The sequence below is a fragment of the Notolabrus celidotus genome, chromosome 14 (assembly GCF_009762535.1).
Source record: "Notolabrus celidotus isolate fNotCel1 chromosome 14, fNotCel1.pri, whole genome shotgun sequence".
Classification (NCBI taxonomy): Eukaryota; Metazoa; Chordata; class Actinopteri; order Labriformes; family Labridae; genus Notolabrus; species Notolabrus celidotus.
This window is the reverse complement of record NC_048285.1, coordinates 19,339,058-19,360,590: the sequence shown is the minus strand read 5'-3', so window position 1 is coordinate 19,360,590 and position 21,533 is coordinate 19,339,058. Positions and strand designations below refer to the sequence as shown.

At 39.7% G+C, this 21,533-nt stretch overlaps 2 protein-coding genes and 1 long non-coding RNA gene across 3 annotated transcripts in view; 2 read left to right on the top strand and 1 right to left on the bottom strand.

Annotated features, from left to right (window-relative positions):
- Nucleotides 1-21,533, top strand: part of LOC117825913 — a 32,051-nt gene that overhangs the window by 1,628 nt on the left and 8,890 nt on the right. The window lies entirely within an intron of this gene.
- On the top strand, nucleotides 4,298-9,998 carry gpr184 (G protein-coupled receptor 184). Its single transcript, XM_034701896.1, has 2 exons — nucleotides 4,298-6,065; nucleotides 8,399-9,998. Exon 2 carries the CDS (start codon nucleotides 8,442-8,444, stop codon nucleotides 9,477-9,479), a length of 1,038 nt encoding a protein of 345 aa, XP_034557787.1. The 5' UTR covers nucleotides 4,298-6,065; nucleotides 8,399-8,441; the 3' UTR covers nucleotides 9,480-9,998.
- On the bottom strand, nucleotides 17,827-19,907 carry si:dkey-202l22.3 (7 transmembrane receptor domain-containing protein). Its single transcript, XM_034701895.1, has 3 exons — nucleotides 19,448-19,907; nucleotides 18,547-18,944; nucleotides 17,827-18,048 (listed from the first exon to the last, which is right to left on the bottom strand). Exons 1-3 carry the CDS (start codon nucleotides 19,905-19,907, stop codon nucleotides 17,827-17,829), a joined length of 1,080 nt encoding a protein of 359 aa, XP_034557786.1.

The following is a 21,533-nucleotide window of genomic DNA, read 5'->3' as shown; positions in this document are numbered from 1 at the left end:
GTAAAAGAATGGTTTGTGACTTTAATTAGAGCAGATTTGGTACCATGTGGGGCACAGAAACTCTCCAGTAGACAGCCTTCTGTTTTTGTTTTTTTTTAATTTGTACAATGTTAAAATTTGCTTTAGCACATTGTCCAAAGCAACATACATCTGAGAGTGAGTACAGCACAAGCAAAGATCTAGGCTGGAGGGAAACAACATGAGTGTGCCACAAACAGCTTCACAGGGTGTATAGACGCAAGTTTATTGTTTATCATCAGCATCACTAGCAATAATTGCTTGGAAGAGCTCTTAATAACATCCAGTGCATGTGAGGAAATGATAAGGCATAGTGAAGTTCTCACTGGTACATTTATTTAACCATTCTCAGAGGAAGCAGGATTTGCGGTTATCAAGGACACACCAGGGTTAACTCTGGATTTTCAGTACTATGACGGGGGTTCACGTCTTACCCAGGAAGATCACCATGGTCACACTCATACTAAAGTCCTAACCTGCTCCGGGGCAGGTTACGTTCAGGATCAGGGATCAGTTTGTAGAAAACTCTGCCCACTGACCAATCAGCTCGCTCGATCACAGAGCTCTGTGAGCTGATAGTGAGGAGAAAGACGAGCAGGACACTTGGTCTACCTGTATGATTTTACATATCAAATACTGATGACAGTTTTTGATTGTCTTTACTGACATCATACAAACAGATTCTAACACAGGTTAGTCAGGTGAAGTCGTTGTAATGCATTAAATATAAAGCTATGCCTGCTTATCACTTTTCATCATGTTTTCCTTTTATTAGTTCTATAACCACAGCGCTCAGTTTGACACTGTCAGGATTGTAGCTTCACTATTACTTCTAAAACTGTCACACACGACACAAGGTTAAATCAGAGAGAGAGATCACTGTCAGGGAATAAACAGATTTATTATTGTCAGATGTAACTCACACTAAATGATGAGAAATAAGACGTAATTTGGGCATTCACTTTCAGTGTTTTTGTCTTATCTCTCAGTTCTTCTTTCATGTTGATGTGATGAAGGCGGACTGTCCGTGTCTGTGATTGGTCATATCTCCGCCCTGTTCATGTGAACGCGCTCGTGGTTACTCCAGATTGACTCATCATATTGATAACCAGCTTTGTGTGACAGTTTAGCATGATCTCCTTTGTTAAGTTCAGTGAAGCTGGATCAGGAACAGACATCTGGAATATGTTGAACTCGCTTCCTGGTATACCCCTCTTGTCAACTCACTGGACAGCTTGTTGATCATCTGACATTACAAGGAGTGGGCACCCTGCTGGCACAAACTGGAATAAGACACACTCAGTACGGTGGCTTTTAGAGGACAAACAAAACGATCATTAAGAAAATGATCTACAATCACCGATATTAAAAAACAGATCATCATTATCATGAAACCTTCATATCATTGCTATTAATTACTTTCTCAGTAACATAGTCTTTTGCACAAAACTACCAAACAAATAATTGTACCACTGGGGACCATAGAGAAGAAGACTCTCGCTGAAGTGTGTAGGTGTTCCCTTTAATATGTTTCTGATCTTAAAAAGCATCTTTAAAACTTCTCCAAGAAATCTAGCAAGAATCAAGTTGTAAAATAATACAGCATTGTGTAGACTGTAGAGGAACTTTCATCTGTGGCTTGACTGATATAGAGTATCATATCTTGACTTTTTTGAGCAGAGTTAATTACAGACTCTCTTGTTTTGAAAAGTACTCAGGAGTTATGAAGGTTTGCTTGAATGCTGTTTGAGAAGTAGGAAGGCTGTCTTTACTGATCAGTGCGCTCTGTCATACCTTGCAGGAAACCATAAGGTTGTGGGTTTTACGTTGTTGCTCTGCTTGTCTGCATTTGCTCTGTATTTCTCTGCTCTGTTGTTTCACCAAGACTTAACTCTCCATCAAACAAGCCCACTATGTTTTCTCCCTCATGCTTTGTGTCAGTTTTTCCTCTGTAATCTTAATAAGTTAAATATTAGAAATATAGTTTGTTTTACATTGTTGGAAGGCGTAACCAGTGCTGCTGTTTTTTTGTGGTAAGAATTATCTTAATGAAGCAGTGGAGGATCAGCACACATTTGGCTCAAATGAAGCTTGTAACATTGTATTGTAAGGGCAGTCAGGGACAAAGAAGCTCAGATTTCAAATGGTGAAGTGTCAACTCTGCTGCCAGAAGTGCACACCAGCTTGTTCTCTTTTGAAAATAAACATTAAATGTAAGAAATAAAGAAGCAGAAATGGGCTTTGTATATATCACATTCTCCGTCTTTCTCAAAATGTCAGTAAGTCCGACCTCTCTTGAACAAATATTTAATTTTTTAAATGTGCTTTTCAAATGCCAACTCTTCATGTGACAGCTTTTAATGTAAGAGGAAAAAATCTGCATATTGAGGGAATTATCCTGCCATGCATGGTGTGAGACTGAAGACCAAAAATGACGGCTCTCTTTGTATTAATGTGACAAAATTCAAGTTGGTTTACTTTGTTAAGAAAACCAAACATAAAGGCATGTGTGGTGTCAGCACAAAAAATGACATGGGTTATGAATTGCCAAGGTCATAATTTTTATGGCGATATGGCGGTTGTTGTAGCTGGAAATCACAACACAAAGGGTTGGAATTGTTGTATAACACTGCATCAACATATCAAACATCACATATTGTTTACTGTAGGCAGCAGGAGCACTTAGGAATAACAGGCATGCACTGCACAGTTCCATCCATCCATCCATCACGCTAAAGATCTTCTGCTTCCTGAAGTTTGCTTGCATTGCCATTTGTTTAAAAGAGAGTGATGCAATCGTGAATATAGGCTGAACAGTGAGTCTCACAGTATTTGTAAAAGAGAAGCTAAACCAAAAACAGAAAGCTTAATATATATACTCAAGACACCTACTTATTTACTCTTCCTGATACTTCCCACCAAGGGAATCCTTCAAAATGCAATTTCAGCACTGTAAGAGATGGAAGACAATAACCACGGTCCTTAATCTTAGTCTAAAGCTGAAAAGTTCAAATGACTCAGTGGTTTGAGTTGGCAACAAACTTTTTCATAAAACTATGCTCTTCATTGAGATTCTCTACCACAGCTTTAGGAAACACTGTCAGGGAAAGAAAAGGAATTGGAGAGGTTAAACAATGACTTTAACTCTGCAAATTACCCACTTGACAATCACAGACTGCAGATACACCCAGTGCACTGTTACACAACAGTTAAATGCTCACCTCAAAATCCTGTGTGATTCATACTGTTTCAAGACAGTAGAGTAGATATGAAAAATCTGATACGGCAGCATAATGATTCAATCTTTAGCCATGAGTTATGTTATGTAAGGGATAATGTATCGTGAGTGATTGATTATGCAAAATGGAATCCTGATGTGGTGAACAAGTCAGGGTTTTGTCCACCCTGAAGGGATTCTAACTAGCAAAATCATTTACTCACTATACATTTTCTGTCTTATTACTCAGCTGCCAACTAAAGATACAAACCTTTGATGCAAAGTCATGATTCAACAATGATTGTATTGATTTAAAAAGGATTCATTTTAACAGCTAAAAAAAAATCCCTTGAGATTAACAGTTGGCAACAACCTGGTTTGTTATAACCTGGCTCAAGGGCCATGACAAATATGGGAAGGACACTAGAGTTGGATGCACATTGTAATTATTTCCAACTGCACATAAGGGGTGTGTTAGTCAGCAAAGTTAGTGATATGTGGATGCGTGACCTGATGAAGTGGGGAGTGTTGCTTGGGTTGGGATTTTATGCCCTCAAAGCGCCAAGCCAAGGTGATCTGAATCAGGTCTCTCAAACCAAAGGGAGAAACAAGGATAGGTTAGTCAAGTCTGTGTTGAGAGAGTTAGGCATGGCAATTGTTTTTTGTATCAGCCTACCTGCAGGTTGCATTACAAAGAAGAAGAACATACTTTATTAATCCCCAGGGGGAAATTCAATTATTTCACTCGTGTTATTTTTCAGTCATGCTACATGCACAGTTTTTTGGTATATACATACAATGCACACACATGCAGTGGACATGCACTTAGGCAGAGATGTCAGAGTGAGGATGCTACCATCAACCATCACACCCCAAGCAGTTCGGTGTTCGGTGCCTTGCTCAAGGGCAACTCAGCAGTGCCCAGGCAAGTGAACCAGCACCTCTCCAGCCACCAGTCCACTTGCCAAACTTCGTCCATACTGGGACTCGAACCAGTGACCCTTCGGTTCCCAAGCCAAGTCCCAATGGACCATTACCAAGCCAAGTCCCTATGGACCATTACCAACTTAACATTTTTCGCTCACTGTAAATTAAAAACATTTGCATTTTTCCTTTTTTGATCTTAAATGCAGGAAATCACAGTAGCACCTGTATTTGCTTCCTCTCTGTAACTCATCTGTAGGCTCCTTCTTCTTACTCGACCAGTCCTGTCATTCTCTAAAAGCAGATACCTTGTTGGTTTGTGGTTGCTTAGAATCTGTTTTCTTCAATTTGGTGGTTTGTTTCTTTCACTCAGCTCCTTATTTTTGCTACATTGTCAGCAGGAAGAGATGAAATAATGAACGTTGTATGTGTTAAAATCCATTCTTGCATAATGATTCCGTTTTTAGACATGTTATCTTATGTAATAAGGGATAATGTATAGTGAGTGATTGATTATTATCCACCCTGAAGGGATTCTAACAAGCATAATCATTTGCTGGATTTGATCTGAATTGTGTGATCTGGTTGTCCCCATTGTTGCTCTTGCTATTCAGAATCTAAAACGTTGTTATGGCGTTTTGACCAATCAGATTTGTGTATTAAACACAGGTGGGTGATAGGTGAGAAAGCTGAGAAATAAAAGAAAACAGCTGCTGTTTCTAGTTCCTGTAGCATATTTTCAACTTGGAATATGAATCACCTTCACAGAGCCAGGCTCTGAAACTATCATTTATTCTCCACTTGGGAGGGTAAGTAGCCGTTTGGGTATCATTGACAAAAATGACTTAACATTTCCTTTGTCAGATTGGTCTCTTTCCCTCTCTCTCTGCTATTTATGTAGCCCACATCAGGTATGTATACTTGCTTGTAGGAAAATACACAACACTCACAGCTGGCCTAAATATTTACTCAGCACATTAACAGATGAGCTGCAGGCTTCCGTCATGAATTCTTCTCCCCAACATAAAGGGCCTGGGTAGTTGCACTCAAGCACTCTATCTGATAACCTACAGTTCATACTAATGCCTGGTACAGACTCACAGTGTCTAAATCTGTCTCAGATCAATTGCTAAACTCCATATTATCTTTGTTAAGCAGTGAAACAGGTGTATTATTCCAGTTTTGTTACATTAAGTCATAATGAAAGGGATCAGCCAAAATCCACGTCAAGGGAATTTCCATTAAGGGTTATAGATGGTGAAGTGAAAGCTGAGTTAGAGAAGTAAAACTAGCTTCAATATGGTTCACAGAGAGACTTGTTACACTGTGAGAAAAACACAGTTGAGTGTGAAAGTAAAAATAGTAATTCAGTTTGAATAAGGTCAGTTTGTCTGGAAATCGGACCACAGTTTTCTCCTAAATCACAATGCAGACAGTTAACTGTCATACATGACTCAAATAGTTTTCTACTGAGAGTAGCATCTGTATCCTATGTGTCGTCACTACTATCTGGTTCTTCTCCCCACCCCTGTAGGAAACTTTGCACGTGTGCAAAACCAAACCTCCCACCTCTTTCATGGCTTCTCTTTTTTGCACTTTGTCTCCTATTTTGCTGACATTTTAACTGGGGCTGTCAGACAGAGAGCACAGAGTGCAAAGCGGTTTCCTCTGTTGTTATTGCGTTATCAGATCTAGTGCAGTAAATATTTCAGAGTGCCATGTGGGACTGTTGTGGCTTGGCTGCATGTCAGCAGCTCTGAAGAGTCTCTTCGTGAAGCTCGTCCTCAGACCATCCCGGACTGACCTCAGCAAGATCTGAAGCAGCTTTGGGATGTTTATGAAAGTCTTCACCCACTGGACATCTTCCTTTCACGACCAAGACTCCCTTTTTCATCAAAAAGAACAGGTGAGGTTATTATGCAATTCATTTCTTGATATAAGATATGTCATTCATTAAAATAAATCCCAGTTGCTGTGAAAAGGATGAAGAAGGGACATGTTATTTTATTTGAATGTTTTGTCTACAGGCTTTTAAAGCTATCAATTTACTTTGAAAGCTTTCTTATTTTCTTTGCTGGTTTTCTTTTTGTCTCCGGTGAACTTCCGTCAAGGGAAAGTCTCCATGCTTCAAGCAATATGAGTCATCTTTGCAAGAAATAATCAGGCTCAAAATGTTGATTATTTGTAGGGCTGACTGATTTTTGCAACTCTCCTAGCATAGGTAACAACAAGTTGATGGAGAAATAGTGGAAATTCCCTTGGCTGTACCACTGAGGCGGGCTGAGATATCTATGAAACACTGCTTAGGTATTGGGGAGTTGAACTAAGGAACATTTTTTTCCATTTTGCTTTGGAAATTTGATTTATTGCACACATGTTTCCCCTCTCAGGAGACGGGAGGTTTGCTCTTTTAAAAGCCTCACTGTGGACAAGGCTGTGTTATAGCAACCAGGCTTAGCTCAGTTTGTAATATTAACAAACACAAATTTTGGCTCAGATGGATGAAAAGATAAATTGAAACTTGGACTAGCTGTGCATTTTATGTTTTAGAATTATGTTGTAAAAATGACAAGATAGTGAAAACCTGTACAACACAAGAAAATTAACTGAACACATTTTGAGTGTTGACAGCAGAGGTAAAAGCTAGAGGTTTAAATAAACTGAGCTTCTAAGGGTTCATTTTTAGTAAGAGGGTAAGCCGTGTGTTTAGTCATATCAGCCAGACTGGTGACTAAACACAGCCTATGAATAATTCTAGAAAAGCTTTTAGATTTATGTGAAAATACTTTCCAATACCTCACTAGTAGTATTTTCCAACCCACAATAATTTAAAGTTTTATAAAGAACCCATTTAATCAAACCCTTTTCTGCATGCACTTTTACACACACACACATTCAAAGACACACAATTGAGTACAGGCACACATTATAATCCGCTAAAGACGCTCTGCCTCCAAATGGCTTCTCCATTATTGAGTTTGGATGGGACAGCCTATCTCTGTCCAGCAGTTAATGGCATTAGATGCTTCCTGAGCTTATAAACACACATCAGGGCCCTGCCTGAGCAGTGGAACAAAATGTAGAGGAGGAAGAGCAGTGAGAGACAAAGAAACAAGTATTAAGATATAGAGCACATGTTCAAATTCATGGTGTTGAAATCATACAGAGAGACAGGAAACAGTAAGCTGCATTGAGTTCTTGTTTTTTTACACAAAAAGATCAACCACATGTGGAGGTGACGATTAGGGAGGGAACTAAATAAGAGAACTGCTGCCACTATCACACTGACATTATTTCCTGTTTTTTTAATGACATTTAGTCATGGTTGGCTTTGATGTGCTTATTTACCACCAGCACATTTTAAACAGGAAGCAATAGGATGTGTCTGCTTAACAGGCTTGAATCACTCTCCAGTTATATGATGAACTTGGAGACCCATGCATACTCTGTGCAAATCAGGAGAGAATAGTAATAGATATATTCACGGCACATTGAGTTCACAGAACTAATAAACATTTAAATCCTTGTTGCGAGGGGAAGATGCTCTAGCCTCCCAGTTCTGTTACAGGCTGTTAAATCAGACATTAAACTGGACTATCACAGCACAGTGGGGATAGATTCAAATCAGCAATAGCTGGCTGGGTCTTGCTCTGAGTTAGTTTGTCCTGACTGAATTGAAAAACTCTAAAAGGATCAATTACCTGGACCTATTTAACACTGATTAAAGCTGCATGTAATAGACTACGACCATGCAGGGCAATCACTTCAACTATTCAGAGACAGTTCTACAAAAACAGCACTAACATAAAAGATGTGATCCATGTGGCTTCAGGGAGCAGAGGTTTCTACATATAACTAGTTTTGTTTAAGGCATTACATTGTCAGTGTGGTGAACTCAACCTGTGGGGATTTTTTCACTAGACACAGCAGCTGAGGCCATGTGGGGGGAATTTTGGCAGTCTTAGTTTGTATTCGTGTTGCGGATGCCAACTGTTACTATCAGAGAGCATGACTTAGCCGCTATATTTTCTAGAGTGGGGAACAAAATACTCTGCTCAAACATCATATACTTTTTAGCTGTCCGCCCCACTTGAGCTTATTGAACTGTGAATAGGCTTGGGAAAATACAAAAAGTCCAAGCTGTGTATGAACTTGGAAGTGTTAAATTGGTAAGCTTGTGTTGCCTTTGTGACTTTTGCTCCTTCAAACCTGACACACTCCTTTTTTTTGCTCTTGCAGGTCAATTTTCTAACCAGTAAACTGACGGAAAACTGAAAGAACAATGAACTCAACAGTCACACCTCAAGGGACAACCACAAACTCAACCAAAGCGTGTGTTAAAATTGGTGACCACGTTGTCAGTGACATTCTCATGACTGTTTACATCCTGGTGTTCATCTTCGGTTTGATCATCAATGCCATCACTCTGGGCCCCATTTGGCAGCAAATGCGTCGGGGAAACATCCTGGGAATCTACCTGCTCTGTCTGTCCTTCTCAGACATCCTTTTCATTGTCACCATGCCCCTTTGGATCAATTATTACTACAAGAACCACCGTTGGGAGCTGGGTGTTCTTTCCTGTAGCGTTGCTGGCTTTTTTTATTACTCCAACATGTACATTAGCACCTACCTGCTCTGCTGTATCTCTATAGACCGCTGTTTGGTAGTCACCCTTCCTCTAAAAAGCAAAATTTACCGTACACCCCGCTGTGCCTGGATAGCGTGTGGTTGTGTTTATACATTGGTTGTTGTGCTTCACATCTTTGTGCTGTACAAGGACAAACTCGCTGACGCTCATGATCACAACCATGATCGCTGTTATGAGACGTACCCCATGGAGAAACCCATCGCCTTGTTTAACCTGATCAGAGTGGGCATTGGCTTCCTGTTGCCCTTGCTGATGTTGGCGGTGAGCTACTGGAAGGTGCTAGCCACCGTCGGTCAAAGTCCCGGTCTTAGTGCCCAAGCAAAGAGAAAAGTTCGAATGCTTTCCTTCGCTGTGATTGGGATCTTCTCAATCTGCTTTGCCCCCTATCACTTCCTCCTGCTTGTACGTTCGCTAGTCTTTTACAACAGTAATAACGTAAAAGAACCTGAAGGAAGCTATTGCCAGTTTGAGCAACAAGCGCACTTTTTTCTCTCGTTTACGCTGGCACTGTCCAGTTTGAACTGTCTGGTAGACCCTGTGCTGTACGTGCTGGTCAGTAACGGAGTCCGGGAGGATGTGAAAATGTTTTGGAAGAGACATACTAGTGCCCAGACTGACGATACGGCTTTAAGTGCTAACAGCAGAAGAAAGGCTGATGCTAATTTAATCTGAAAAAGTTAACTATATGCTAGGAAAAACTATATACTGTGTGTGAGTGTGCATGCATATACATGATTATGCATAGTACTTAAGCAGTTTGAACTCATATCTTATTTTTTGATGTTAGCAAGTAAGTAGTAGGATTATTTACATCCCGTAATCAACCTTTTGTGAATAAGCAATCAGACATCCTTTTCTCATATCCGGCCCAATATGGAAGAGGGGGTTGAATAACATGCATCTCAGTGATCAGTAATTGGATTGTACTCCGAGGTTCTGCTCTCCCAAGGGTGCTTCAGTGGCAGCCACTTCTGGTTTGTGGTTGGACACTGCAGAGGTTGAAGAGCCCTTGTGTTTTCCCTCCAATCTATACAAGAATATTGTCATTGTGATTGCGTGACCCTGGTGAAGCTAAAGGTGCATTAACTCCAATGCATGCCATGAAAAGTATTTACAAGCATGACCGTGTGTCTTCTGTGCCATTGAAACATGTTGTATGTAAAACCAAATAAACCAGTGTTCATATTTAAATATTTGGTCAGTTCATTCATTATGTGATGATCAATTTCTGCACTTGGTATTTTCAACTACAGGGCAAAGGGGGGATCTAGGGAGTTGATGTGGCTATGTGTGTAAGTACTTTATCTGTACATTCATTCATCAGCATAGCAGTGCACTGGAAATGTGTTGAGTGGGCAGAGGCTGCAATCAAGGGAGAATTACGTATGAGTAGGTATGAGTGTTTGTTCGTGTGAAAAGAAGAGAGGGAAATAAAAGGGGTAAAATGGAGCAGATTTTATTCATGAAGTTTATCCTAAAGTGTTTAAAATGTGTCAGGCAATATAGTCTTAAAGAGCCCTTGAAATGAAAACACTTTTTTTTTTTTGCCTACACATGTAGTATATAGTTTAGTCATCTTCCAGCCTAGCAACACTGAGAATGTGGAAGCAAACCAGCATGCGTTGTTTCTGTTGCTCACCTACTGGGAAAAGATAGCCTCTACAGAGCTATTTCAATCAGCTCCTGTGATTACGTAGTGACAGGAGGGATTTGCAAAGGCATGCATATAAAACCAATCCCACTCCCGCTTCTCAGATGACTCCTCTTCCTTCTACGTTGTTCTGGATTTGCTTAGGTGTTGCAGAGGGAAGATATAGGGTCAGTGGCCAACATGCTGTTGAGCCAAAACCAACACAAACAATTTGCCAGCTATGGTTGGTGCCAATTTGTTTGTTTGTGCAAACCCGTTCACCACAGATTGTTTCAACAACAAGAGCTGACCACAAAAAGTTACACACAAAATGTAATAAAGTAGAATCAACCCTCAAACTTCAGTGTACCACTCAGAGACTGCAACACTTCATCTGTTGAGGGTCAGATTGTCGTCCATACCATGTGTAGTGTATTGACTGACGCTGGTTCTTCTGGAGCGCTCGCCATGTTTGTTTTGATGTTTTTCTGCCTATGAATCCATCTGCACCAATCTGAACTGACCTCCTCAGACAACATTCAGGTAGCCAATCATCACTGCTCCTCATAATTATGGGATACCACCCACTCAGATCTCACTGCATTGACAATGAGATTAGAAGAGGCTTCAGATCCTCCACAGAGGCTGAATTTGTGGTGTTTTATTCAACTCAATTCACAACTGGGACATATTGTCCCTAAAAATACCATTGTGTGGTACTTTTAAATTCACAAAAAGCAGGAAAAGAAGTGAGCAAAATGTGAAAATTGTTGGTGTCAATTTGTTCATTATAGAAAGTTTGAGGCAGACAGGTAAAGAGGGAAAAAAGAGAAGGGCAGGAAGTTAACTGACAACATTAAGGGTCTTATTGCTCTGTTTATGCAGTCTTCCATAACTCGTACATATGCTCTTTATAGAACACATTAATACATCCCCAGCTAAGCACTTTGCATATAAGCAGTGTGAAACCTGAGCTTGTCAAGGGTTTTACCAGCAGGTCTGTTTCTTTAAAAGCCTCTACTGCTGAGCCCTTGGTTTTTCAGCAGCGAACCTGTCTCCTGAGAACTGATTTAGATCCCGCTAAAATGATATTCCTGATATGCTTAAGTGGCAATTTAATTGCAGCCTAAAGTATGTTCACTGGCCATTTTTCCTTCAGCCCCTAATGAGCGGATGTTGAAAGAAAAGTATTGAATATGTTATGAGGAAAAATGTTGCTCATATGTTCAGTATAAGCATTTTGCAACTCTACAGACACATTGGGATGCCCCAACATTACTTTGGTCAAAAAGCATCTTATTTGCTTCCATGATCTAAAGGATAAGGCTGACCATTTCCTTTTCATTTGTTATCATAAATAAAATCCAATCAAAAGACAAAAAAGTGGTGTTTGAACAAGTTGTTTAGACTGTTATGAAGAACCTGTGTGTGTTCTTTGTGTATTTTAAGCCAGGTAAAGCTTATTTTCCTTAGTGACTCCCCAGCAAGTCGCCTTACAGCCAGAAATGTGTTGTAAAACTAATTGCTTGGTGACATCAATCTGGCTTGTAATTATTGATATGAAAAACTTAATCTGATTATTTTCATATATGTAATTTGTTAGCTGACTTTTGCTGCTTCCTGTGCAACTTGTTTGGTATGTTCCTATTATTTGAAGTCTAATTGAATGAGTGGGACAACATAAACAAACATTACTTCAGCTGTCTCTGTTCTAGGCTTTTCTTAAAGTGACGATTTGATGATAGATGAAGTTGGATAGCAGAAGTTACAGACTGCTAGTCTTAGCAATGACAACGGGGGAATAAAGGTGGAAAGTGAGGACATTGAAGAAGTCAGGACTGTTAGACTAAGCTGAATTTGTGCTGTAAATCATGGCTGATACCAGAGCAGGATTAGCCAAAGGACAAGGCATTATTTGCGCAGAGATCCTCTACTAACAGCGAGGGTTTTGTTATATAAAAGACCAAAACTGCTATAAAAAGGATTGTTTATGCCAGTGTATGAATGTTTCACTGCTACAGAGGACAGAAGAGGTAGACTGTGCACGTATTTACATTATTCCAACATTTATTGAGACACCAGAGCACAGGTTATGGCAACCGTAATGAATCACATCCTATAAAGTTTTTAATAATTTTGCGTAGCTACAAATAAATACATCACTCTGCAAAAAGCTGTCTTAATAAAAATCACAAGATTTTCTTTGCTTGAGTTATAGACTTCTGCTTTGAAAAGAGCTGTTTTAATATAAATATATGAAAGATTTCAAAAGATGTCCTTCCACAAAAAAGCCATACCTGAAAAAATGTAATGATCCCATGTAATAATACATAGTCAAGAAATGAGGCGTTCATGCAGTCCATCATCTTGTGGCATTAGGACCTAAGATATTAAAGATCCATTTTCTCCAGACTCAGCTTTTAATGAGCTTACTCAGGGAGTAGCCAGACTCCTGAGGAAATCAATAAGGCTTCATTGATTAGCTGTTCTGACTTATCGCCTCATAATACAGGGCTGGTCTGAGTGAATTATAAAGACAAGCTATTCTTAGATGGAAGTTATTTTAGCGTTAATTGTTCTGACATATACAAAGCAGCACTAAAAAAACAAACATTTTTCGTTCCCCTCTGTTCTAATGAGCAATCATTACTAATCAGGGAAAATGTATCTGTTAGTCTGCTGATCTCCAACTGCTCTCTGTTATTAAGTGCATCTTTAATGAGCTAGCAAAACTTCTTGATCAGATTCAATTAAACCTAATGCAGTTCTGAACCACACGCCCAAAATGGTTATCATTAAATGTGGTCTTACATAACAATATTATATTTCATTGTCACAGTGTACTGTGACTACAGTCAGGCTGCCTCCAGTAAACTAATGTACCTCAATTAATCATGTCATAAATGTTTAAAAGACATGTGTTTGTGTGGTGTACATTTATATTTCCTGTACAGTGTTTTTTTATTAATGGACTGTGGTCGCACCAAGACCAGGGAGATCTCTTTTTCATGGAAAGAAAAACATGCACACACATAAAAAACTGAAAGCTATTTTTACACATAGGAAAGGAGAAATGCTAAATGAGGATGAGACAGTTAACACATGACTAAGAACATGAATAAAAAGATACAAAATTAGACTGTAAATTATGTTTGCGTAGCAAAAAGGAACATTTATAAGATTTTGTGACTCAGACCTTTTCTAATGAAAGGTTTGACACTAAACCTACAGACAGTTCAGTACACAAGCCCAGCAACTACTTTTCTGCTGAAGGAATAGCAGTATCACTGGGGATACCTGAGTTTTGAGTTTGTATTAGTGTTCAGCTAGATTGCTGTACATTGGGTGTTCTACCTTGTTTTTTTTCCAGTACAAATGTACCATTATCTACCACTTCAGTTCTAAAAGTAGTTTTAATCAAAAACCTCTCTGCAGGTTGTCAATGAAAATAGAGAGCTTCTTCTGTTCACTTTTCAGGTTTTTTTGCCTTTGCAAGGTAGACCAGATGCAGAGAGAGACACGAAATGTAGTGAGTAGAGAGTGGGTGATGGCATTCAACTATAAGGGTTGTGGCCAGCCAGCATTTGCTACAACAAGGGCCCCTGTAGAGTATGTGGCAGTACGCTTCAACTGTTAAGCTAAACCAGCCCTTTTGTAGCTTTGGAAAGATTACATAGCTGCTTTACAGTTTGTATAATTGTACGAAAATGTTTGCCCTGGATTGTATAATTCATTCGGGTCTTGCATCAATTTTTTTTCTCCGACAAAGTACAAGAATACTTTATTTTATTTGATAAAAAAAATGAACAAAGTTGTGGATTAACTTTTTCCAAACTGACTTTCAAATTTCAAAGTCTTCCATACTACATGAAACACTGCACCAACACCTAAATCTAAATCCATGTGTAATAATTTAGAACAATTGAGTCTGGTTCTGTTCCAGGTTTCTGCCTGTTAGAATGAAGTTTTTCCTCGTGCTGTAACTTGCTAAATGCTGCACAGTGCTCTGCTCATGGTGGATTAAGATGAGATAAGACTGAGTCCTGCCTGTCAGATGGGACCGGATCTTATTATGTCTTGATGTTGGGTCTTCCTTTATTATACTGTACAACATAGTACAGAGTACAGTCTAGACCTGCTCAATTTGTAGTCTTGAGATAACATTCGTTGTGATTTGGCGCTTTATAAATAAAGATTGATTGATTGATGTAGGGGAAATAAATATTAGTAACAAAGCATTTCACTGCATCTGTAATTTGCAAACAAGAACTAGCAAAAACTCAAATGTCAGAGCTGCCTACAGACAACAGCAGGTTTCTCTGTGTGGTTTGGTGGCTTCAGAGTCTCATTGACTTATTGCACGTGTGCACATGCACATGCACATCGGGGTTTCCTAAGTAGACACAGCCACAGTGTCCTATTTTGTTGCTGAAGTACAGTAATGGTGTTACATTTCTAGTGCAGTATTGAAAATACAGTCTTGAAGTGTTTCTGATATAACCCTCCTCTTTTCAATATGCTACACCACTTAATTTACTGTGGTCAAAGTGAACTCTGTCTGGTAACCAAGCCTGAATCCTCCTCCTGTAGAGAGCTTAGAGATGGTTGTTAAAACAGGTCATACTCAGGATCAAGTTCAAACACTAGAGTTTATATAACTATGTGATGAAAAAGAATAATCAACTTTTTCCATTAAGCCTTATCCTTATAGTAAATATGCAGTTTGTATTTGGCATTATTTGAAAAAAGTGTTAAAGATGGCCACTTTTGCATTCTTTAGCTTACTAATTGATTATGTAATCAGCTTCATGCAATGAACTGAGTTTGACTGTAAACTGACAAAATGCTGCTGGCCAACTGACAGTAAGGCTTTTGTCACATAGCCACTATGCTTCTGAATGTTTTCTGACAGTGCGGTGTATGTGTGGAAACAAACAGCTGATTTTTTTAACCCCTACTTTGTGATGACTTTTCAACACTTTTCAACAGTCTGAGGGAATTTGAGCTGAGCTTACAACAGGAAATAGTCTATAAAATGTGCTGCACCTCTCCCTCCCTTCCGTGTTCTACACAGCTGTTCCCCCATCCCACACACCCGGCCACCTAAACCAAACAGACTATTAAGGGTTGTGAGAGCATTTGGCACAGACAACGGTAGGTTGTAAGATACATGTGAAAAGTAGTTATTCGAATAATCATTGCATAGATGCCAATGATTATCGAATAGTATTTTGGCTTGAAATGCCCATCCCTATCCCCGTATAGTGTGTGCTGATGGAAATATTAGCTATTGGAACCAGGCTGTAAAAATGTTTATTATTGCTGCAAATATCGTCTTTTTTTAATTGTTGTGTAGAACTGCAGTTTCTAACACTTCCACATGGGCTTCATATTTTGAGATCGGAGGTTGCTGTTTGGACTGCAGTGGCCCAACAAGGGCGCTGACTTATACAGGGGTGACATAAAGCACACACACACAACTGCACAAATACACAGGATTGAATACTATTAAATCTGTCTCAACTATTCATATCCGCTTAAACTGCAAATATTATCGTATCAATTAGATGACTGACACCTTTTGAATTTAAAAAGCAACGCAACTGAGTGGCAACTTATAATTAGCAATCTAAAGCACAAAATGTGCTACATTTAAAGAGAAAAGAACCTTTTGTAGCATTTTATCACCTTCCTCTTGTAAGGTAAATCTACAATCATACTTGAGGGTTTTGGAGTGGTGCCTGGGTTGGCCAGTTAGATTTCAAGCAGCTCCTGGCCACACATCTGAAAATTGCCCATGGATGGCAGGCGGAGTTGACCTTTCACACAATCTATCTCCATTCTTAAAAACAGAGCGCACTCAGCAGACCCTTTTTGGAAAAGCTTCAGGCAAAAATCAAATTAAGTAGAACCGCTGTAGTCCCAAGGTTTACTCCGAGGGAAAAACAAAGCGACCTATTGCTTTAGAGCAACAGCCAGCAAAGTAATCTGATTGTTTGGAGGTGACACTCTGCATCAGGAGCAGCCTTGACAGGAGCTGTGACTTAGTTACTGGCATTAAAGCCATGTTGTTGTTTTTCTGTTCCTTGTGTTTCCTACAAATTATGTTTGCTCTTTTTGAATTGGCTGATCGGCTTTGTTGATTGAAGTTTGACTGCACTGTGATACTTTGAGTTGTATGTAATGCATTGTTTATAGATTGTATATAGCTTTTTGCATGAAAAGCATTTACGATAAAAGCTGAAGAACACAAAGTGATTGCAACTAATGCTGTTAATGACATTTGAATTGCATTAGGCAGCTCTATGGAAGGTCTTGGAATAGCATGCGTGTTCAGATGTTGACATGATACCCCGGCTTTAACGAAACAAAGAGCTTTAATAACTCTTTATGGAAACAAAACCACAGCACAGTGTTGCTTACGTGTGACTTTATTGTTCATGCTCTGCATATTAAGTTGATCATTGTGTCAATCTTGTTTTTCCAGACAGAGGCAGAACACCAAGACTTTGTTTATCAGATAACACCTTCATGAATTTGTTATTAGTTACATTTTACAAACTGAGGTTTACAGTGAATTGAATGATGCATGTTTAATCCATCAGAGCTGTGTTGATCTGTTTCACCCAGGTCAACACAAATGTTTGTTCTATGTGCAGACCTGGTACAAAAATTCAAAAAGAATACACACAGTAAATCACACTAAAGTAAGGAGATAATACGCTTATATTCAATATATAAAGCAAATACAATGTAAGTGATCTGCAAAAAAAGAGTGACAGATAAAAGCATACAAATTTAGACACAAAATGACAGTTTCACAGCCTTGTTTTTCTGTAACCCATGTCGAGAGAGAAGAGTTCATCCTACGGTCACTCCAAGAGGCGTTCACTGATTATGTATAACCAGGCCTTGAAAGCAGAATAGCTCGCCCTCATCTCAGTCTCGAGGACACGCCTGCTACAGACCTCCGCTTCTGAGAGTCTGTTTGTGCCCCTGATGGCCTTTTTAAAGCTGCAGGATCTGCTTAATGTCTCTTTGCCAGCAGCCTGTCCATCCAAGAAAAACATCCCAATGCATTGCTTAATCTTTTTCATCATCACACTGGGACTACAGTCTGGTCTGGATCTGTTTCCTTTAACTATGTGTCATAGATGACCTTATGTAGCACTGCCTCTGGTGACACTTTACAAGAGAGGGATGAATGTCTTGAAGAGAAAAATGCTGGAATAGCATGCAGAAGTCTATAGTTTAAATGAATGCCAAGCAGTTCTTATGGAGACCTCAGACATTAAAATGGATGTAGAGGGTGCAGGCGTTGTAGATTGAGGGTTAGAACATGACTCTGCATGATACAGGCAGCTGTATCATAGCAGTCACGGTCAAAAATCAGTTCCTGGAAGTCGATCTCTCCACAATCATCCTGCTCCGACAAGGGCACAGGTAGCCTTTTAAGTGCATGCGCACCTTGCTGTGAAGGGAGGCGTAGATGAAGGGGTTGTAACAGGCAGAGCTCATAGCCACCATATGACAGCAGACTTGTAAGACGTTAATGTAGCGCTTCCCTATGATGTGAAAGTCTGGGTCCAGATCCAGCAACAGGTTCAGTACCTTAACAGAGATGCAGAAAAAGTTTGTATTTAGTTGTAACAGATCTGCAATTTGCATAAAACATTTAGTTGTGAAATGTCAGGCTGCAGCCGTGTGTGACTTGTAGCTGTGTCCAAAAATGCTTTCCCAAATGCCTTCCTACGGCAAAGTAAATCTTCTGCTGTCTTCTTCTATTAATATGGTGCTGAAATCCTAATTTGTTTGTGCACGGCTCATTGTGGACAGAATGTTTTTGTAGATAAAATTACCTGATGAAGACCGGCTGTAGTAAATGAAGCATAAAATTTAATTATTTCAAGGGCTGTTGAAGCTTTAAGCTATTTTTATGACTCTTCTGTTGTGAAGTTTATAATTTGCAATCAGAAAACTACAGATATGAGCTCCATGTCCTTAACTTTTAAATTGGGATCTTTTGAAAATTTACAGAACAGGTTAAATAAAGTGTAAGGTAGAAGAGTCAAGCAGCAGTCTGACCTTAGTTTGGGATCTAAGACTCACCTGCAGTGGCAGCCAACACAGGGCAAAGGCCAGCACCGTAGCCACCAGCAGAGAGAAGGTCTTCTTCCTTCTCTGGCTCCAGCGCTGCTGGCTATTTGAAGGCTCCCCAGGCACTGAATAGCGCTTTAGGCTAATGGTAATAGCACAGTATGATAAGCTGACTGATAGCAGTGGGATCATATAGGAGGCTATAAGAATGAAACAGGAGTAGAGAAGCCGCAGGTTGCCACTATCTGGCCAGAACTCCTCGCACACAACAAGGTCTATGCCACTCGGTCGCAGGTCCAAATACCGTGTGTAGAGAGATGGAGGCGCAGCTAGGGCCAGAGATAGAAGCCAAACCCCCACAGTCACTGCACTACAACCCCACACAGAGATCCTCCGCCTGATAGGGTGAGCTGAGACAGAAAGATAGAAATATTTTATCTTTATAGTTCATAGGTAGAAGTACCAAAACAGTTTATTTGTTCATACACTAAAGCCTCCATGTTTAGAATAGTTTTAGTATTATAGCATATTTTAAACTATTGCAGAGGCCCAAGTTTTAAAGAATTAACAGTCTTATGTCAATCTGTGTTGATTTCAGTCCAATCATCTCAGTATCCACAACATTTTCGTAGCTTGCAAGAGCAAACCTACATTGCTCAATACATTTAAACAGTGGCAAATGATGTGCAAATTCAACACAAATACTATTATAAAACCCAAAAAGAAATGTTGGCGCAAATGAAAGTATGTGCTAAAAAAAGCTGAAATAGATGCATCGAAATCAACACCACAAATACGCAAATATTGCACAGTCAAAAATGCACACATATATAAATGCTACAAACATATTTCACACTCAAATTTTACACAATCATAAGTATTAAGTTGTAAGAAAAGTAACACATTTCCTTACCGACTACAATGTAGCGGTCAACAGCAATGGCAGTGAGTGAAAGCACTGATGCAAACACTGTGGCACATTGCAGCAAAGGGACCAGGTGGCAAAGAGGTCTTCCGAAGGCCCAGCCGTGGCTGTCAAAGGCATATGACACGGTCAGTGGTACGCAGCTCAAACACATTAGCAGGTCTCCAGCTGCTAAGTTTCCAATGAAAAAGTTGGTGGCATTGTGGAGTTTCTTGTCAGCCAAGATGCAAGCCAAAAGGAAGGAGTTTCCAACACCAGCCACGACCACTATGATGCTATAGAGAGGCAGGAAGAGAGGTTTGAACCGCAGGAGAAGCTCCATGCCCACAAACATGTCCAGAGGGTCACTGTGGTTGAATCCTTGGCTGTCACTGCCTTTTAATCCATCACGTCCTCTTTCGTTACTGATGTTGATTACAGTGAAGTCCTCCTTCATGAAGAAATCCATGTTTCTGGAGGGCAACCTTTGTATAAGGGAGATATTGATGGTGAAAAAAATAGTGCAGCATCATAAGCAAGTAAACAACGTCACATGTTGGGTTTGTTTGGAGCCGTAAGGACCGATATATGAAGCCTGCTCTAGATTTATACAGAGTTAACTAAATCAAGGGGTTACTACATTGACTTTTATTTTTTATTGCCTTACAAACTTTCACAGTCACAGTTATATCATTGTATACGTATATTCCAGTTCAGTATATAGTGACACCGCCTACATTCTATCCAAGTCGATTTATGTCCACTGTAAAGGTCCAGAAGTTTCAGTGTCCAATATTGAAAAACTCTATTTAGAAACTGAACTGCCACAAGAGGAAAGTAAATTACAATTTCACCTATTTTATTGGAACCTTGACCACTAAGTCGAAGGGCAATAGGTAAGAACTACTGTAAGAACGGTCTAGTAGAATCAATCTATCTATCAATCTTTATTTATATAGCACCAAATCACAACAAACATTATCTCAAGACTCTTTTACAAACAAAGCAGGTCTAGACCATCTTCTATGTTAAATTATTAACAAAGACTTAACATCAAGACAAGACAAGATCCATTCCCATCTTACAGACAGGACTCGGTCTTATTGCATCTTAATTTACCATGAGAAGAGCACTTGTCAGCATTCAACAAATTACAGCAGCAAGGAAAAACTTCCTTTTAACAGGCAGAGACATTGAGCAGAGCCAGACTCATGTTAGACTGAGAACAAAAATATCCCATACTGATTAGGGACATTTAAAACAGAAGAGAGCTAGAATTAAAGGGGCGGTTTGGGAGAGGCCAAAGCTAACTGTTAAGGTGCCATCTGCCTAACTCGACAAAACACTGGCAAGGAAGGTGCCCACTTGATAACCCTGGGGTTGTACTGGTTCTCTATCTCCATCTATCCTCATGCTTGGGTGATGGGGGACAATAGGGGCCATGTGGTAGGTTATGAAACTTATCTGTGGGGCATTAATGTTTGAATGGGGGCATAATGAGGTGGGTTCCTGCACAGAGTGCTTATCTTATTCATTAGAGCCTAATTACCTTGGGGATTATTTGAAATGAATAGTGTTGTAATGGGGTCAGCAGCAGCAGTGGATAACAACCTGAGTTTTGTCTGCTTTTTAGTAAATTGATGCCTCCAAATACATGTATGTAAAATTGACTATTGGCACTTCCTTTTTGTAGTATAGCATACAGTTAGCTATAACTGGATAATTTTGGAACAAAGTAACACTTAAAACCTGATTTTTCTACAGGGTCTATTTTTGATTTTTTTTAAGTTATATTTTGGGGGCTTTTTGTCTTTATGATAGTACAGCTGAAGTGAGAGACAGGAAATGTGGGGAGTAGAGAGGGGGGAAGACATGCAGTACATGGTGGCGGTCGGGAGTCGAGCCGGCAACCTCTGTGACAAGGACCATGGCCTCTGTATGTGGGGCGCTTAGACCGCTAGGCCACCAGCGCCGCTATTTTTTATTTCTAAACTTGACCACGCTGTATGTTTGCAATGAGCTGTGGAGGGAATGACTTCAAGAAACGGGCTGTTTTAGAAACCCTTTGGCCAAAATACAGCCTGTAGGAGTGAAA